A 17,663-nucleotide genomic window follows, 5' to 3' on the forward strand; every position below is an offset into this window, starting at 1 on the left:
AATGCCATCAACTCAAGGAAGTGGAGGCTTTAAGGAGAGAGTATCGTGTGGGTAGAACTGAAAAAAAAAAAGATCCAGGGACATGACAGCCAGGAAATCATTGTCTTCAAGTATGCCATATGGTGTTAAAGATAGAAACCCAGTTACAAGATGTCAAGAAATGAAGGAATAGAGCTAGACTGTTTTTCTCAAAAGTTGACAGAGGAAGGGAAGAAAGAGGAGTAAGAGTTGAGAAAGGATTTTTAGTTTTATATAGAACAGAACTATATAAGCTGAGGGGATGGGGAAAAAGTCTCCACAACAGCAATAATATGAGAGTTTAATTTTTGAAGTAAAGTTCTTTGAAGGAGGAGACAATCAAAATACAAATAGAGAATTTGGCATTGGAGGTAAATACACTTTGGGATAGTCAGAAGAACACCTTGGAGGGGAAAAACAGCATCAGACTTATAAAACTTAGAGCCCATAGAAGTGAATTTTTTAAATGGTTATTTAGATAAATGATGTCACAGTTGGAGCAACTCACATGACTGAAACCTAGTTCCCAGTGGCAATTGAAAAGTACTTAGATAACTGAAAATTTGCATAAAACTCTAAACTTTACTTATCCCACATTATGAGATACAAAAATAAATGGCATAATTAAGGCATTTCAAGCAATCTACTATATGTAATTAGAAAACACTTCCACCCCTACGCTATTTTGGCCCCATTCTGTTTCTTTTTCTATAAAGATGGGACAATGCACATCATATGTTTTAATCTGACATGTAACCTGAGATGCTTCAGGCATTGCAGGAGAGAACAAGTTGACAGGAAATTTTATTATAGCAGCGTTATACTGTCGGTCACAATGAAATGTCGTACCAAGTCCATAACTTTGAAAGTGCCAGGATTCATGGAAATGCATAGTAAACTTTTACATTCTGCCACTTACGAGATCTACATAAAGTAATAAAAGTCATTTAGAAACGCATATCTACTTCAGATTCAAAGTCTTAATTTAACAAAATGCAGAGAGATTTTACCCATTTCCTGTTGCATAAAATATAGCAAAACATGCTTTTACTTTTTTTTTTTTTTTTTTTTTTTTTTCTGCGGTACGCAAGCCTCTCACTGTTGTGGCCTCTCCCGTTGTGGAGCACAGGCTCCGGACGCGCAGGTTCAGCGGCCATGACTCGCGGGCCCAGCTGCTCTGCGGCATGTGGGATCTTCCCGGACCGGGGCACGAATCCGTGTCCCCTGCATCGGCACGCGGACTCTCAACCACTGCGCCACTAGGGAAGCCCCATGCTTTTACTTTTTAAGTTAATGTCGTACTCATGTTACTTTAGCAAACCTATTATATAATAAATTTATATACATCATAATAAATTATAATAGGTAAATGCAATGATGAGTTAAGAATAGAGTACTATTTTATTTCCTTTCTGATTTCTCAGGCAGATATATTCCACAAATAAGATGAATATATTTTAGTTTCATTTAAATGCTAACAGTGGAACTGATATAAATGATTCTTTAGATGTAAATTAAAAGTAGGAAAGAAAGGCATTTTATTAAAATTACCAAAATAGACTTTAAAAAATAATTAATTCTCTACACACTACCTTTGTGATTCTGAGTAACTTGTTTAAACTCTCCAATCTCAGTTTTCAGGATTGTAAAAAGAGGAACTCGTCTTGCAAGCTTGTTATTAGAATTGAAGATAATTAATACCAAGTGCCTGGCATGTAGTAGATGCTCAGTAAATTACAGTTATTACTACATTAAAGAGCTATATTCTGTATTTTAATCCATAACATAATAACTAATGTAATGAAAACTTAGTTTTTCAGATTTTTTAAAATAAATTTATTTTTGGCTGCGTTGGGTCTTTGTTGCTGCTAGTTGTGGTGAGTGGGGGCTGCTCTTCGTTGCAGTACACGGGCTTCTCATTGCGGTGGCTTTCCTTGTTGCAGGGCATGGACTCTAGGCGTGCGGGCTTCCGTAGTTGTGACTCGCGGGCTCTAGAGCACAGGCTCAGTAGCTGTGGCGCATGGGCTTAGTTGCTCCGCGGCACATGGGATCTTTCCGGACCAGGGATCGAACCTGTGTCCCCTACATTGGCAGGCAGATTCTTAACCACTGCGCCACCAAGAAGTGCCAGCTTTTCAGTTTTTTTATTCAACATTTAACAAACAGCAGTTTAGGAGTCCATCCTATGATCTATAGGTATATTTTAATTCTTTATGTTTATATCATCAATTGTTTTCAATGATTTCTCTGGTTTCATAAAGAAGACTTGGGCTCTTAGATCTGGGTGACACCAAAATTGCCCAGGGACAAGCCATGTAACCATAATATACAGCATAGGTCCCAAAATTGCAGGAATCCTGTGTTGCTTTGCAGGAAGCATGCTTCTACTTTCAGCTTATTAATATCTCTTAAAAATGTGCCACATTGATAGAAGTTCTGGGTAAGTTTGCTGAATAAGCAATTCATTCAGAATTGACAAATACCTAGACCGTAGTCTAGCATAATTTGTGATAGCATTTCAATGTGAGGTATAAGAGCAAAGAGGACATAAGTATTCAAAAATAGAAAACAGCAAACTAATAAGTTTAGGTAAAGCCCTAAACTTTTGCACAAAAGTACTTGTTTTTTGAAATATGAAACAGAATAAATTTATATTTAGTGGAACTGGACTAACTAACAAGTACTGACAAAAAGCTGCAGTTAATTTTAATTCTTAAAAAAGCAAAAATGAAAAAAACTCTCAGTAATTTAGCAAATTGGTCATTCAGCAAATAGGCTTCTTTCCATAGTAGGGCAGATACTTCATAATATAAGTATACCATGAAATGTATACTCCAGATATAGAAACAGAAACAAAGCATAAGTAATATTTATCATATTTCTGAAATGAAATTCTCATGATATTGTGATTTTTATTTCCTCTAAGTAGCTTTACAATTCTTCAAAATCTGATTCTATTAAACCTGAGGTAGTTTGGCAATGGAGTATAGAATTATTCTCTATCCACATGTATCCAGTAGTTTAAATTCATTTTTCCTTAAGAGAGTCCAGTGTTTTAATTTACCCATGGTTTTAGGTTCAGATGACTTGTTCTGCCATTAACAAAGTACCATCTTGTGAGCCGTCAAGGATGGGAGTGTAAGTTGGATGTTGTTGCTCTTGGATTCCTAAAAGTCCTTGATTTCTTCAGTATGCTTCCATGACATAGTCACCTGACTTCATTAAAATTATATCTCCATATTTCTACTTCAGCTTCTACCAAATATGTGAAATAAGAGTGGTGAACAAGAGAAAACCCAGAGCCTCATCACTACCTCTACACCATGTGTAGCACAAATTCTCCAGTTTCGTGGAATGGAAGCTAGGCACACCAGCCTTCTCTTTTTGATATGAACAAACTATTGAGATCCTCCCCACCCTGACTCCCCTGTCATTGCAAAGTCCTCTCTCTTGGTCAGTGAATCCAGGCTTTTGGTTTTAGATAAAATCTCCTAACTGGTGGGTAGGCCTTATTGCTGCATGTTTGGGCAGAGTATTAGGATAGATATTTTGTTTGCTAAAAATCTCAGGTGGACCACTTTTGACCAGTAGGATCCATGCTTGTATTGCCTCTGTGTTAATGATGGGGGACCACGAAAAGAATTTAAGCAAGGGAAGAGTGGCATATCACATTTACGTTTAAGAAAGTTCACTCTGTAGAGAAATTTAGAGAAGGATTTGAGCACTAAGACTGCAGACAAGGGGACCTACTTATATTTGAAAATATATGCAAAAGTTAAGTTGTAGACAACTCCTGGAAAAAGAAGAATATTGCTTTTATATACCAGTCTAATGGCAGAGAGTACATAAATAAAACAACTATCTGCTCGACCCCTACCCCTCAGAAAGACTCGTGTTAGAAACCAGCTGGTGTTGTATAAATCTGAATCTTAACTGGGGTGTAGAAAAGCACTCCAGGTAAATCACTGAAGTCATTTTCTTAAAGTTTGAACAGAAATCAGATATAGTCAGATTATAGAGTCAGAATATGAACAGAAAAATGCCCAAGTTGTAACAACTTTTCTTTATATCAAGAATTGTGGGCTAAGCCTATATATTTATAAAATATGAGCAGAATTTAGCAGTCTGTATAAGTAGGATTTATTTATCTAGATTAATCTTTTTGAAGGTACAAAGGCTTTTATGTATCTAATCCTGTTTGTGAAGTTGTATGGACTTGAGAACTCTTTTCACTGTGAATTAGAATATTGAAGACCATCTTGCCTGGGCTCCAAAACTTGCCTTCAATTGTTTGATGGGTTTGCTGTCCTGTTGCCTGTTTACCATTTTAGTACAGCCCTGTCTCACAGTTAATAAAATCCTCCAGGACACCTAGTCCAAGTTTTTGATTTAGATTACAGGTGTGAGACTACAGCTTGCCAGGGTTCATTCAAATTTGGTTTTGGCTCTCAACAAAAATGTATCAAAATTATGTGCAGTAGATCTGCATGGTCCAGTACAGTGACCACTGGCCACATGTGGCTGTTGAGATTTTCAAATGTGTCTAATCCAAATTAAGATATTCTGTAAATGTAAAATACATACCAGATTTTGAAAACTTAGTACAAAAATATGTGAAATATAACAACTTTTATGCTGAATATGTGTAAAAATGATCATTTTTGATACATTGAGTTAAATGAAATATATTACTAAAATTAATTTCACCTACTTTTTACTTTTTAAAATGTGCTATTCTAGGTCATTTTAAATTATATTTGTGGTTCACATTATACTTCTATTGGGTAACCTCTCAGTGAAATGCTTTTTAAGTTCCAACTTAGTGGGGGCTTAACATCAAGTAAAAGACAGCTTGATTTCCCTCTAGATGAGTGTCAGTGTCATAGGTACTACTTACAGGTTAGTTGGCAGTGTCCCATTTCTCTTATTGTTTTAAAGAAAATCCTTAGGTAATATGAAAGGAATCAGAGAATCAGAACTAGTTTTTTCTGTTGTTTGATTATATCAGTGTGGAGTCTGACAAAGACAGATGTTAGCTCTGTTCCACTGCATCTCTTTATAACCCTAAGTATATACTTCTACCTGTCATCATTCATGAATTTTCATAGACCAATGGTCAATAAACTTTCCTGTTATCTCAAATATGCTTATTTAAACCCTAACCTAGGAAATAGCAACATTAATAATCCTATTACATAATGAATAAAGTTAATTATAAATCACCTAACTAGTGATTGTAAGAAATGGGAAAAGTCACCCAATTATAATAGGAAAAAAAGTGATTCGAGTTTTACATTTCCTAACTGTCTTAATATTGAATACATTATTACATCTACTTAACAGGTATGTTCTGTTCAGCATCTTTAGACTAATGACCACTTGGATCTAGATTAGCTAGATGTGCTTCCTATTATTGATTTTGGCTTCAAATTATGGACCTTACAAGGTGAGGACATCTTTTGACTTTCCTTTTTCCTTATCCTTTCCCATTCTCAAAATTCTCTTGGCCACACTGCTCTTGTGTCTATACCAACTGGAGGGTAATAATAAACTTTCATGTTAAGACTTCCACTGTAATTTTGGTGTTGAAATTTTCATTGTCCTAAATCAGTAATTTTCAGACTTTTATTTTCCTTTGAAGTGGTACAATCCTGCAAATCTTAAAAGGAAGCCCAGTATTTAAAACAAACAAAAACATAATATCGTTTGAATTCGAGGGTATAAGTGGGGGCTGTGTTTCCCATTTAAAAATTCCCTTCATTGCTCCCTAGAAGGGCCTCTGGGATTTCTATTTGGAACACAACTTGATAGACCTGATTAAATTATCTGTAACAAGGGAGTTTATCTGTAAGAAGGGATTTAGTTTTCTGGGTATGTTGCATCCTGACCACTAGGTTTAGGTTCAAAGTGATCTTGGTGTAGTGGGAAAGAGATCAGAGATTAAAAGTTCAGTAGCTATAAGAGTGACAAAATAGACATATATCACTCGTTATGAGCCTTCAATATAAAAGAAAAAGTTCTAGATGCCCATGAGTCAGCATATGGAATTATAGATTCTTAAATACAATATGAAATTTAATTAGACTACAATAATAGGAAGGAAAATATTCTCTTATTTCCATATTGAAGATGATATCCAGCTGTACTCCTGTTTCCTTGCTTAAGGGAAATGGGTTAGATGTAGGAGAATTTCTTCTTAACAATCATTAAACATTGCTAATGCATTAGTATTTGAAAGAGTTCTTTAAAATTAAAATCTATTTTCATGTATACAACATGGGTTATGTACAATCAGGCCTAAAAATTGAAAAAATAAGTCATCAAGTATTTGAAGCGCACCTAGGTGTATTAATAATTTAGTGTTCGATAAATATCTATTATTATTATTATATTAATATAATTATATAAGCTAACTATATCTAAACTTAAAGGACTTTGGTACTAAAGATTCAAATATGGTTTTCTAGTTTAAAAGTATACATTTTACTCATACTGTTCATTGTAGGCACTTCACTGACAAACTTGTATCCTTATCATTATATGCAGTTTGATATAATGACCCATTAAAGTCACAGAAGTTTTATAATCATACTTGATTCTTCCAGTGAAGGGTTGTAGCAAACTTGTAGGTCAAGTTTTTGATTTAAATAAAAGATGATATATCGAAGGTTATAAAAAAGCAATGGATTGTTTTTTTGAGTCCCCTGATACCTTGATCTATTTTTGTTATTTTTTTAAAAACTAAAACTGTTTACTGATCTCCACATATCAAACACATTGATCTAAAAAATCACAGTTTACCATCAGTAGTGAGATTAAAGCTATTCAAGCTTTACTGGTTTCATTTTCATTCCAAAGCAAGCTCTTTTCCATTTTCTAAAAATTAGGACCAAAGGGACATGAGAAAGTGAAGGCACTAATATTTGTTGAAGTCTTCTATGTGCCAGGCACTCTGCTCAGTGCTCTGTGGATGTTACCTTGTTCATTTCTCACAACGCTGTAATGTAGGCAGGATTATCTCCATTTTAAATAAGAGAAGATTGAGGTTGAAAATAAGTAACTTGCCAAGGTCACACAGAAATGTACTAAAGAAAATACTTAAACTCATGTCTAATTCCAGACACTTTAATTTTCACTATGTTGGCCTACTCATGAAAAGCCATCTCTATTTAGTAGTAATGCTAGTAGTAGTATTAATAGTACTAAGACTGTCATAATAATTAGTAGTGCTAATTTACTATTACTAGTACTAAACATGCCATTCTAGGTATGATTGTTACAATTAGATTTTAGATGAGTTATGGAAAAACGTTTTAAGAATGGCTTTCCTTTGATCATATAAGGGATATACTTATTACATAAATATAAGAAAATAAAAATCAGCTATGATTTCCAAGGTTCTTTGCAAGCATTATAAGTAATATGTTAATTCAGGGCTTCCCTGGTGGTGCAGTGGTTGAGAGTCCGCCTGCCGATGCAGGGGACACGGGTTCATGCCCCGGTCCGGGAAGATCCCACATGCCGCGGAGCAGCTGGGCCCGTGAGCCATGGCTGCTGAGCCTGCGCGTCCGGAGCCTGTGCTCTGCAACGGGAGAGGCCACAACAGTGAGAGGCCCGCATACCGCAAAAAAAAAAAAAAAAAAAAAAAGGAATATGTTAATTCAAAGCAAATACTCAAACTAGAGCAAAATCAAATTTGAGGAAATAAAAGATAATTGGAAAAAGACTCCTTATTTCTCTCTCTCTCTTTTTTTTTTCAATGCCATGAAAAGAATTAAAAAGAAGTAGTCCCGTGTAGATGCCTTCATTCCCTTGTTAGATTTCTCCATGGTTTTCAATTTGCTCCAGTCTACCACGGGAATATAACAGTTATAATTCTAAAATAACACTTTCTATCCTGTGATTAACCTAGTTAATGATATGTGTGTATATAACTTAACAAAGTATAATACATGAAATTATGTTTCCTAGACACAGCAAATGGAATGGTTCGCCCATTGTCCCTCTCTTCTAGGTCCTGTATTGAGACAAGCTACATTAAAGTGTGTGGTTCCCTGAATTTTTCTCTGCATTACAAAATACACCTTTGTAATCTGTTAACTATCACAGGTGACTAATTTAATGGCACATAATAAGCAAGTGTACTTCAGTTCTCTAGTGGGAAGTATATATGATGTTTTTATAAGATTTAGCAAATATCATATTAGTTTGAGTGCTTATGGAATTGCCCTTCTGTTGAAGACAGAAAAGTAGAACTGAGGGGTTTTCAAATTTGTTGCAGTAGTATATATGAAGAGATTAAAGATAATCCCATTAGATACAAGACAAAGTGAATTTACAGAATAATAGTTATGATAGTGAAAATCTTATGAAGAATATGTTTGTCAAGATAATTTGTGTTCATTTTAGCTCCCCTTAGTTTCCAATTTCTAGTTCACTAGAAGGTGCATTTGTCTGAAACTCCAAGTGGGAGTCCCTGCATAGAAGAAATGGGGAGTCAGTTACCCCAGTCCAGACCTTAGTAGCCCTTTTCACAGCTTGCAAATTAATTTCATCTTATTGTCTGGAATAAGCTCTACAATGAATTACAGAAATCTGTTTGGGAAGTTGCAATGATTAATAAATCAGCAACTAGTTTTGCACATGGCATATTAGTTGTGGGATATTAGAAAACCTCTCATGCAAAATTTGGCCCATAGCATGGCAGACCCCTAGCACATATTTACTTTCAGTATAGATAAGCACATATTCACTAACTCAGGTGGCTTGTCTCCCAGGAGCTTCAAAAATCCTCTACCTGGAGTCCAGAATATGGTAGCCTTTAGTTTATACAGGAGATCTCTTCCCAACAGATGAACAGCATTAAGGGACAAGAGAAGCATGTTCCTCCAACAGAGGACCTATCTGCTCAGGAATCTCAGATGAGAAAGAACAGGTAGAAGGTTGTCCAGAGATACCCACAACTTATATGTTTTTCTGGATGTAGGTGAAACAAGAGAGGTCAGTAGAAATTGCAGAATACATGCATGGTTCCAGTATCTACAAGAAAGGACAGGAAAATATTAAGGCAGGAAAAAGAAACATATATAAGGCTTTTCCATTCCCAGCTCTGAAGCTCCTCTATTAAGTCAGTTTTTCTCATTACTTTGCACCATTTGCTAATTGGTTCCTGTCTGATTTCAAGCAGAGAGGGGGTGTCTCCTGATGGAGATGGTAATGTTTCATAGGTAGCATCCCTTGTATCTTCCTCAGTCTCTGGCTATCTTCTTACAATAGTAATGTACTGACTTTTCATCGGCAAGTCCTATCTTATTTGTTGGTAGCCCCAGAAAAGTATTTGCTCCCTGTGTGAATAAGTAGGCAGGTAACACTGCAATCTTGAGTTTCTTTTTGGCTTCACCTTTCTCCATTTTTTTTCCCCCAAACTGGATTACTGTTGCCAATACCTGAGAAACTGTCTACTTTTTGACATACAGATACCTTTTCTCTTACTTGTGCTTGCAACAAGGCTACCAAGGAAATGGAGAGGATTAAGAGTCTATTCTGATCCACCCCTGTGTCCATCCCCATTCATTTAGAAAATGCCTTGGTGAACCACTGATGGAAATCACTGGGGGACTCATGCAGCAGCAGCACTGCAGCTTCCCTCAGGCCACATTTTGCAGAAAGACTGCAAAGTCTGCCATCAGCAGTGCCTTGCAATGGGTGTCCTAGGTTTGAGGAGCAGCCAGAGTTATTGCAGAAGGTGCCTGAAGCCAGGACACTCCATTTGCCCCATCACACCTGTTCCATTAGTCAAGCAGAATCATCCAAGGCAACATTCCAAGTTACAGTCAGTGTCCATCCTCACACACAGGGCTGTAAACTGAAAACATGCTGTAGAAAACCTTGGCACATCTTTGCAGATCTTTCCAGGGCACTGGAAAATAACTCTTAAGATGGATATCAGCTAGGGGAAAGGGATGTGGTACCCTTACCACATCTGATCCACCCAGCAGTACTGGATAACTTCTGAAGGGTATTTGAATCCCTGTAGCTCCAAAGGGAGAAGGCTGATTTTCTCTACACTGAGATGAAAACTAAGTTGGTTTGTATGACACTATAGTTTCAGGCTCATTTTGCAGTTTAAAAGCCTGACTCCTTTTGTTTCCCCTTCCCTCCAAGTTATCAGGGAAACCATTTGCCAACCTGATGCCTTAATTCTAAGACAGTTTCTTATCCAGATTTTCAGACTCCTTGTTCCTTCCTCTTAATCATTTCTGCTTCCTTAGCTATGTTTTGCATGTTGAGTGTAGGGGGAGTCTTGGAGGTGGAGTCCATACCAGAACATTCAGATAAGGCTGGCAATTCTCCCTCTTCCAAAGGGAAGTTATCCCCGGATCCTGAAGTCTCTGGGAACCATCTGTCCAAGAAGGCACCGTCTCCTCTTTCTAGGTCCCAGATAAGGCAAAGAAGGCGAAGGGGGGAGAAGGAGCAGTAACAGAGAAGTGTTGAGAACCTGGAGAAACAGAAATGTGCTTTCAGTTTCTTAATCTCTTCCTTCAGTTTTTTTAATTCATTCTTACTGGCTGTCCAGTTCATTCTTTCATTTATTTCCTGAGATCCAGAGATACCAATAATCCTTTTATTTTAAGTAGGGTTTTTCTAAAAATCTGTGTAAATATACCAATTTGTCTACTTCAAATGAGCCTTCCTCTGGCCATTGCAAAGCAGGATTTTTATAAACATGCCTATTCAAAACATGACAGAGTAAAATAAGCCCTTTAAGAAAGAGACCTGGCAGGCTCTTTATATTTTCTACATTAAAGCCAGTGTTGAATCACACGCAACCTTCAAGCCTCTATTACCCATTTTGCTCAGCAGGAACTCAGAATTAGCAGTGAGAGTTTGGCATTTTCCCTGGGAAACCAATCCCACTGAGCCAAAGTAGTCAAAGGAACACGTTTTAGCAAACATCCAGGGTCTCCAACCTAATCAATGGTGGCTACAAACCTTCTAACAAATTCACCAGCAGGACTCACTTGAGGTATACCATCTTTATTGCCAAAGTGTTGAAATACGAAAGAAATTGAGGCTCACAGGAACAATGCCAATTCATAAATATAGAACTAGCTGTTTTTACTACTGAGGAGAAAAACCCTAAATGCATGCAGATACAGCCTGTAAGGTGGCTACAGAACTATAGTGAATTTTCTTCTCTATTTATGGAATTAGAGCTACAGTTTGTAAACATCATCCTACTCTTTTAGTAAACACTCAACAGACAGTTAATTTGCACCAGTAGCTACATTGTGCTCACTCTGACATCCTGTTTTTCATAATTTTTTTTAATCAGGCTTACTCTTTTTATAATTCTTTATCAGAGCCTCCTACCCTTGCCCCTTATATAGTAACCAGCACATATGATTAGTCACATCCTTCAACACGCCTCATAAGTTTAGGTCAAGTTCAGTCTCCCCCAGCCTCTCCCAGTCTGTAAGTCCCACCTGCAGTTTGGAGCCAGCTGGTAGTTGTCTGCTCAGGCTTTTACTGTTACTAGGGATGATTCTGGGCCTTGGCAGCTAGTAGGGACTTCCAAGACAACAGCAGCCATTCCAGAGATTTCCTAGCTGGCATTCATTTGTTTGGCCTGATCAGGAGAGGATTGGCTGGGGAAGTATTGGACACCCAGGGACCAACCCTACACATCCCCACTTGCCTGCTTCTTTCTGTCCCAACCATAGAGGAGAAGACATTAGCCTGCCCCCATGTGAGATCTGAGCCTGGGCCAACTGCTGATTGCTTTAAATCTGATTTCAACTTACTGTGGGGTTTTACTCTACCTGGATGTGGAATTACTATGTTTGAGAGAAAACACACCTTCACCTTTATAAAGCATTGCCAAATTGCTCTCCTGAATAGTCATACCATTTATACTCCCACCTGTAATGTATGAGTTCCTACTTTCACACATCCTTGGCAACATCTGGTGTTTGCAGACTTTTATTTTTTCCAGTATGATGGGTGTGAAGTGGTGTCTCACTTTAGCTTAATTTGCATTTCTTCACTGTTGAGCATCTTTTCATATGTTTGTTGGTCATTTGGGTTTCCTCTCTTGAGAATTCACTGTTCATATCTATTGCCTTAAAAAAAAAAAAAAAACTGGTTACCCTTCTCAAGGTATAGGAGTACTTTATGTATTATGAGTACTAGTCTTTATCCTATGTATTGCAAATACCTTCTTCCAGGCTATGGCATTTTTATTTTTTTATGGAGTCTTTCTCATAAAGAAGTTTTATGTGGTGCTCAAATGTATCATTCTTTTCCTTGATAGTATGTGATTGTGATTTCAATTCTTTAAGAAGAATTTCCCTATCTATATACAATTTATTTTTATGTATGGTATGAGGTAAAAATACAATTTTATTTTTTCCACATAAATAATCAATTGACCTAGTGCCATTTGTTAAATGATCCATCTTTTCTTCATCTATCTGTAATGACACTTTTTTTTTTTTTCTTTTTGCGGTATGCGGGCCTCTCACTGTTGTGGCCTCTCCCGTTGCGGAGCACAGGCTCCGGATGCGCAGGCCCAGCGGCCATGGCTCACGGGCCCAGCCGCTCCGCGGCATATGGGATCCTCCCAGATTGGGGCACGAACCCGTATCCCCTGCATCGGCAGGCGGACTCTCAACCACTGCGCCACCAGGGAGGCCCTGTAATGACACTTTTATCATTTATACACACGTGTGTGTATGTGTGAGAGAGAGATATCTTAGGCTCACTTGTCTGTTACATTTTTTCTGTTTTTTAATTTTTGCCAGTAAAACACCGATTGGATTTCTGTAGTTTTATGCACAAGTATTGATAGCTAGTGGGGAAGTTCCTCCTCTCTTGTTCTTCAGAATTGCTTAACTATCCTTGGCCTTTTATTTTCCCATACTAATTTTAGGATCAGCTTCTCAAGTTCCATAAAAAAACCCTTTCAGGATTTTTATTGGGATTTCAATGCACTTATAGATTAATTTAAGAATTGCCGGGCCTCCCTGGTGGCGCAAGTGGTTGAGAGTCCGCCTGCCGATGCAGGGGATGCGGGTTCGTGCCCCGGTCTGGGAGGATCCCATGTGCCGCGGAGCGGCTGGGCCCGTGAGCCATGGCCGCTGAGCCTGCGCGTCCGGAGCCTGCGCGTCCGGAGCCTGTGCTCCACAGCGGGGGAGGCCACAACAGTGAGAGGCCCGCATACCGCAAAAAAAAAAAAAAAAAGAATTGCCATCTTCATACATTGAGTCTTACCATCCATGAAAATGGTATATTGTTCCTTTCATTTAGGTCTTCTCTTACTCCCTTTAAAACAGGTTTTCAATTTTCATTTTCTCTATAAAGCTCTTGGGATATCTTTTCTTCTTTAGATCTGTTTCGTTTTTGTTACTATTAAAAATGGCATCATTTTTAAAATTAAAATTTTAAATTGGTTTACTGGTGTATAGCAACACTAATCTTTAATAACGTATTGTCAAAGAACATTGTATGATAGATTCTTGATGTCTGTTGAAATCTGTTCTGTGGCCTAGTGCACAGCCAATGTGTTCTTGTTCCATGTGTTCTTGAAAAGGTTTTCTCTTTAATTTTGTGCAGGGTTTTGTATATGTCCATTAGATCACCTGTAATCGATTATTCACTTGTCTGTATTCTTACTAAATGTTTTCTGCTTCACCTGTCAATTAGTATGACTCTGGATTTGTTCATTTCTTCTTGTCATCCCGTGATCTTCTGCCTTACACTGAGTTCACAATTATTATAGCTTCCTTGTGAATTGTTCCCTTTTTACTATTATATAATAACTTTTTACCCCTGGTAATGTTTCTGCCTTAAAATATTTTTTTTCTGATATTAATAGAGTTTTCTGTTGGTTTATGGTATGAGTAAGGTAGCAGTTAAGGATGTGTTTAGCTGCAAATAACAGAAAACTTAACTACAGTTTTTTAAACAAATGTCGGGGAGGTATTTTTTCTCAAATAACAAAATCAGAGATTGATGTGGGTCCATCGACAGTTGATATGGTTCTGTTTGCCATTCACAGTGTGGTGCCTGTCATCCTCTTGCTTGCGTTCTCCCTAGGAGGTTTTGTGCGAAATGGGTGTGGGGCTGTGGGCAGAGGGGAAGAGCGGATAATGGGAACAACCTGTTGTCAGTGTCGCACATGGTATAATACCTGGGTTAACATCTGTAGAATCTTTGTCCCATGTTTGTAAGTGGTTTGCTGTTTACACACAGTTTATGAAAGTTCTTTAGTTAGAAAGATGGAATCTTCTCTTTCTACAGTAAAATGTGATGGTTGTCTTTACCAAGTGAAGTCACCTGGAAGAAAATGCTTATGCAGTCCTCTCTTTAGAGCCAGAAGCAGTTAAATTCTTAAGTCTCAGTAAACCAAATGTCATAATGACTAGCAAAGCATAATACATTTAGATCTCAAAGCATTAATGCAAAATAAAAATATACTTGGGTCTTAGCAAGTTGAGTTTTGTATTTAGGAATAATTAGTATATGTATCCTCACAAGAGAATGCCATCATTTTTTTTAATTTTTATAAATTTATTTATTTATTTTTGGCTGTGTTGGGTCTTTGTTGCTGCGCACGGGCTTTCTGTAGTCGCAGAGAGTGGGGGCTACTCTTCGCTGTGGTGTGCAGGTTTCTCATTGCGGTGGCTTCTCTTGTGGAGCACGGGCTCTAGGGCTCTTGGGCTTCAGTAGTTGTGGCATGCGGGCTCAGTAGATGTGGCTCACGGGCTCTAGAGCATAGGCTCAGTAGTTCTGGTGCATGGGCTTAGTTGCTCCACAGCATGTGGGATCTTCCCGAACCAGGGCTCAAACCCGTGTCACCTGCATTGGCAGGTGGATTCTTAACCATTGTGCCATCAGGGAAGCCCTAGCCATCATTTTTTATATTTTCTCAGAAGACTGCTTAAATTTCAGTATTTTCCATGAAACCTAGCATCGCTCTGTGTCATTTGCTGGGGCATTGTTGAGGCCATCAGGTATCCCTTCTTTCCAAGAAAATGTGCCTCAAACTCCCTCTTCCCTTATCCCTTTCTCTGAGACTTTCAGTGCATCTGATTTCACCTCTAATCTTGCCCCAGACCATTAGGACAGGTCTATGGAACATAAACAGTTTCTGAGGTTTGCATTTATAACCTTCAATACCTATAAAGCAAGTTGGTCTATTTCTGTTTTGTCCTTCAAACATGAGTAGTCATATTTAGATAGTTTTAGGGCTTCCCAGGGGACCACTAGAACAGTATATTAATATACCTAATGTTTGATTTGTGCTAAAAGTTAACAGAGCATTTACTTACCTTATTCCATTCAGTGCACCTTAGCCCAAGAATAAAGAATGTCTGTGTCCATTACAGATAAGAATGGAGCCTTCAGTGCTCAAATTGTAAAAAAGTGTACTTATTGCATTCAAAGCAGGAGACTGTTTCTTTTAAAACATAAGAATAGTGTTACTTTGAATTATTAGGTTAAAGTACACAAGAAGAGCCTGGTGCTAGATAAATATTTATTGAATGACTACACTTTTAGTTGGGCATTTTCTTTTAGGCACTAAAACTGCTAATCCAATTTTGAATGCCCTTTTGTCATCATTAATCCTTGTGCAACACAATATTGTTAAACAGAAACCAGGTGTCTTTTCACTGAAGGACGGAAAGTGTTTCTTGTATGAGATTAAGCATTGAGTTTTTCACTTGAGTGCATGTGTGTATGTTGTTTTACATTGGTCACCTGATAAATTTTGTGCATTGCTTAATCACTGGATAGAAATATACACATATGAACTCTTGAAAAGGAAGAGTTTTTAGAAACTCTTAAGTATTCCATTCCACTGTTTTTACAGATTTTTTTCCTGTGTGACTCCTTTTTTACATATGACTGAAATTACTCTCACTGTGGCTGAGGCCCTTTTTTCCCTCTCCTTTCAAAACGAGCTTGTATCTTTCTAACTACTTAACCTTTACAGCCTCACATTTGAAAACTCAGTTTTCTTTATTCTTCACGCAGTAATCATCCCAGTTTTCTTTTTATTCTTCACAGATTTTCCACTCCTCGGTTGTCTTAATGTTTCTCTGAGCCATAAAACTCTATCTTAAATTTGAATTTCTTATTAATATTTTAATTATTTTATCACATCTGTTTACAAATTTGAATTAATGGAGTCAAATTTAGGTTTTGTTGTGTTTTAAAATAATCTTTTAGCCATGGAAACAAAGAAGTCTTTTCCTGCCGAGGAATAAAATTAGCAGTGGATTGGTTTTTGGAAAGAGGCCACAAGGATGTTACCGTCTTTGTTCCTGCTTGGAGGAAAGAGCAGTCCCGACCTGATGCGCTCATCACAGGTGAGCCCGCAAGCTTCCGTGTGTACCTGAGCCAGTGTCTCGCTGAATAATCTGTGTGTCTGCTTCTGTTTACTAAGTTTGTGTGACTGCCATATTCACTTGGGTGGGACATTAAAGTTATTTTCGAGTTTAAAAACTATTGGGTTATGTTAACTAAACAGTAATTCTTGCTACATAAGCCAGTTCTTCTTTTTTAATTTGGAAACTTTTTACTTCAAATTTTGTAAAAATTCTGACTTTTAGAGGCATGCTAGGAGTCAAGAGGCCTAGATTCAAATTCCAACTGTGCTAGGTACTGTCCATGGCACTTTGAGCAGCACACTGACCCTCTTTGGACCCCAGTTTTCTCATCTGCTGTATGAAATTAGGTGGTAATCAAATTCTAGTGATTGCAGATCAGTAAAGACCTGTGAGATCCTGGGAGCATGCTGTCTGGTGTGAAGTAGAGGAAATGACTCGATCCCAATAAAGTATCAGTATTTTGCATTATCTTGTAATTTTTAAATGTATGAGTTTCAGGCAGAGGTGTCCCCTGTAACTGTTAATTATTGCTGCCCAACATTTTGCTCAAGTCAGTGATTCTCAACTGGCACCCAACCCTTCCCGCCCCTCTCTGCCCCAACATTAACAAAACTGAGGAACCTGTGTGAAGAAAACAACAGTACTTGTCAAATCAATGCAATCCCTATCAAATTACCAATGGCATTTTTCATAGAACTAGAAGAAAACATTTTACAATTTGTATGGAAACACAAAAGACTCAGAATAACAAAAGCAATCTTGAGAAGAAAAAAAAACAGAGCTGGAGGAATCAGGCTCTCTGACTTCAGACTATACTACAAAGCTACAGTAATCAAGACAATAAAGTACTGGTACAAGAACAGAAATATAGATCAGTGGAATAGGATAGAAAGCCCAGAGATAAATCCATGCACCTATCGTTACCTCATCTATGACAAAGGAGGAGAGAATATACAATGGAGCAAAGACAGCCTCTTCAATAAGTGGTCCTGGGAAAACTGGAGAGCTACATGTAAAAGAATGAAATTAGAACAATCCCTAACACCATACACAAAAATAAACTCAAAATGGATTAAAGATCTAAATGTAAGGCCAGACACTATAAAACTCTTAGAGGAAAACATAGGCAGAACACTCTTTGACATATATCACAGCAAGATCTTTTTTGACCCACCTCCAACAGTAATGAGAGTAAAAACAAAAATAAACAAATGGGACCTAATTAAACTTAAGCGCTTTTGCGCAGCAAAG

The 17,663-nt window shown here is 37.6% G+C and overlaps 1 protein-coding gene across 2 annotated transcripts in view; it reads left to right on the forward strand.

Moving 5' to 3' along the window:
- The window catches only part of ZC3H12C (zinc finger CCCH-type containing 12C), a 70,686-nt gene that overhangs the window by 37,036 nt on the left and 15,987 nt on the right, over positions 1-17,663 (forward strand). For both annotated transcript variants that reach the window (XM_060104556.1, XM_060104557.1), the window contains exon 3: positions 16,252-16,391. In XM_060104556.1, coding sequence (XP_059960539.1) covers positions 16,252-16,391 — 140 coding nt within the window. The remainder of the gene's footprint in view (positions 1-16,251; positions 16,392-17,663) is intronic.

This window comes from Mesoplodon densirostris, chromosome 7, assembly GCF_025265405.1.
Source record: "Mesoplodon densirostris isolate mMesDen1 chromosome 7, mMesDen1 primary haplotype, whole genome shotgun sequence".
NCBI lineage: Eukaryota > Metazoa > Chordata > Mammalia > Artiodactyla > Ziphiidae > Mesoplodon > Mesoplodon densirostris.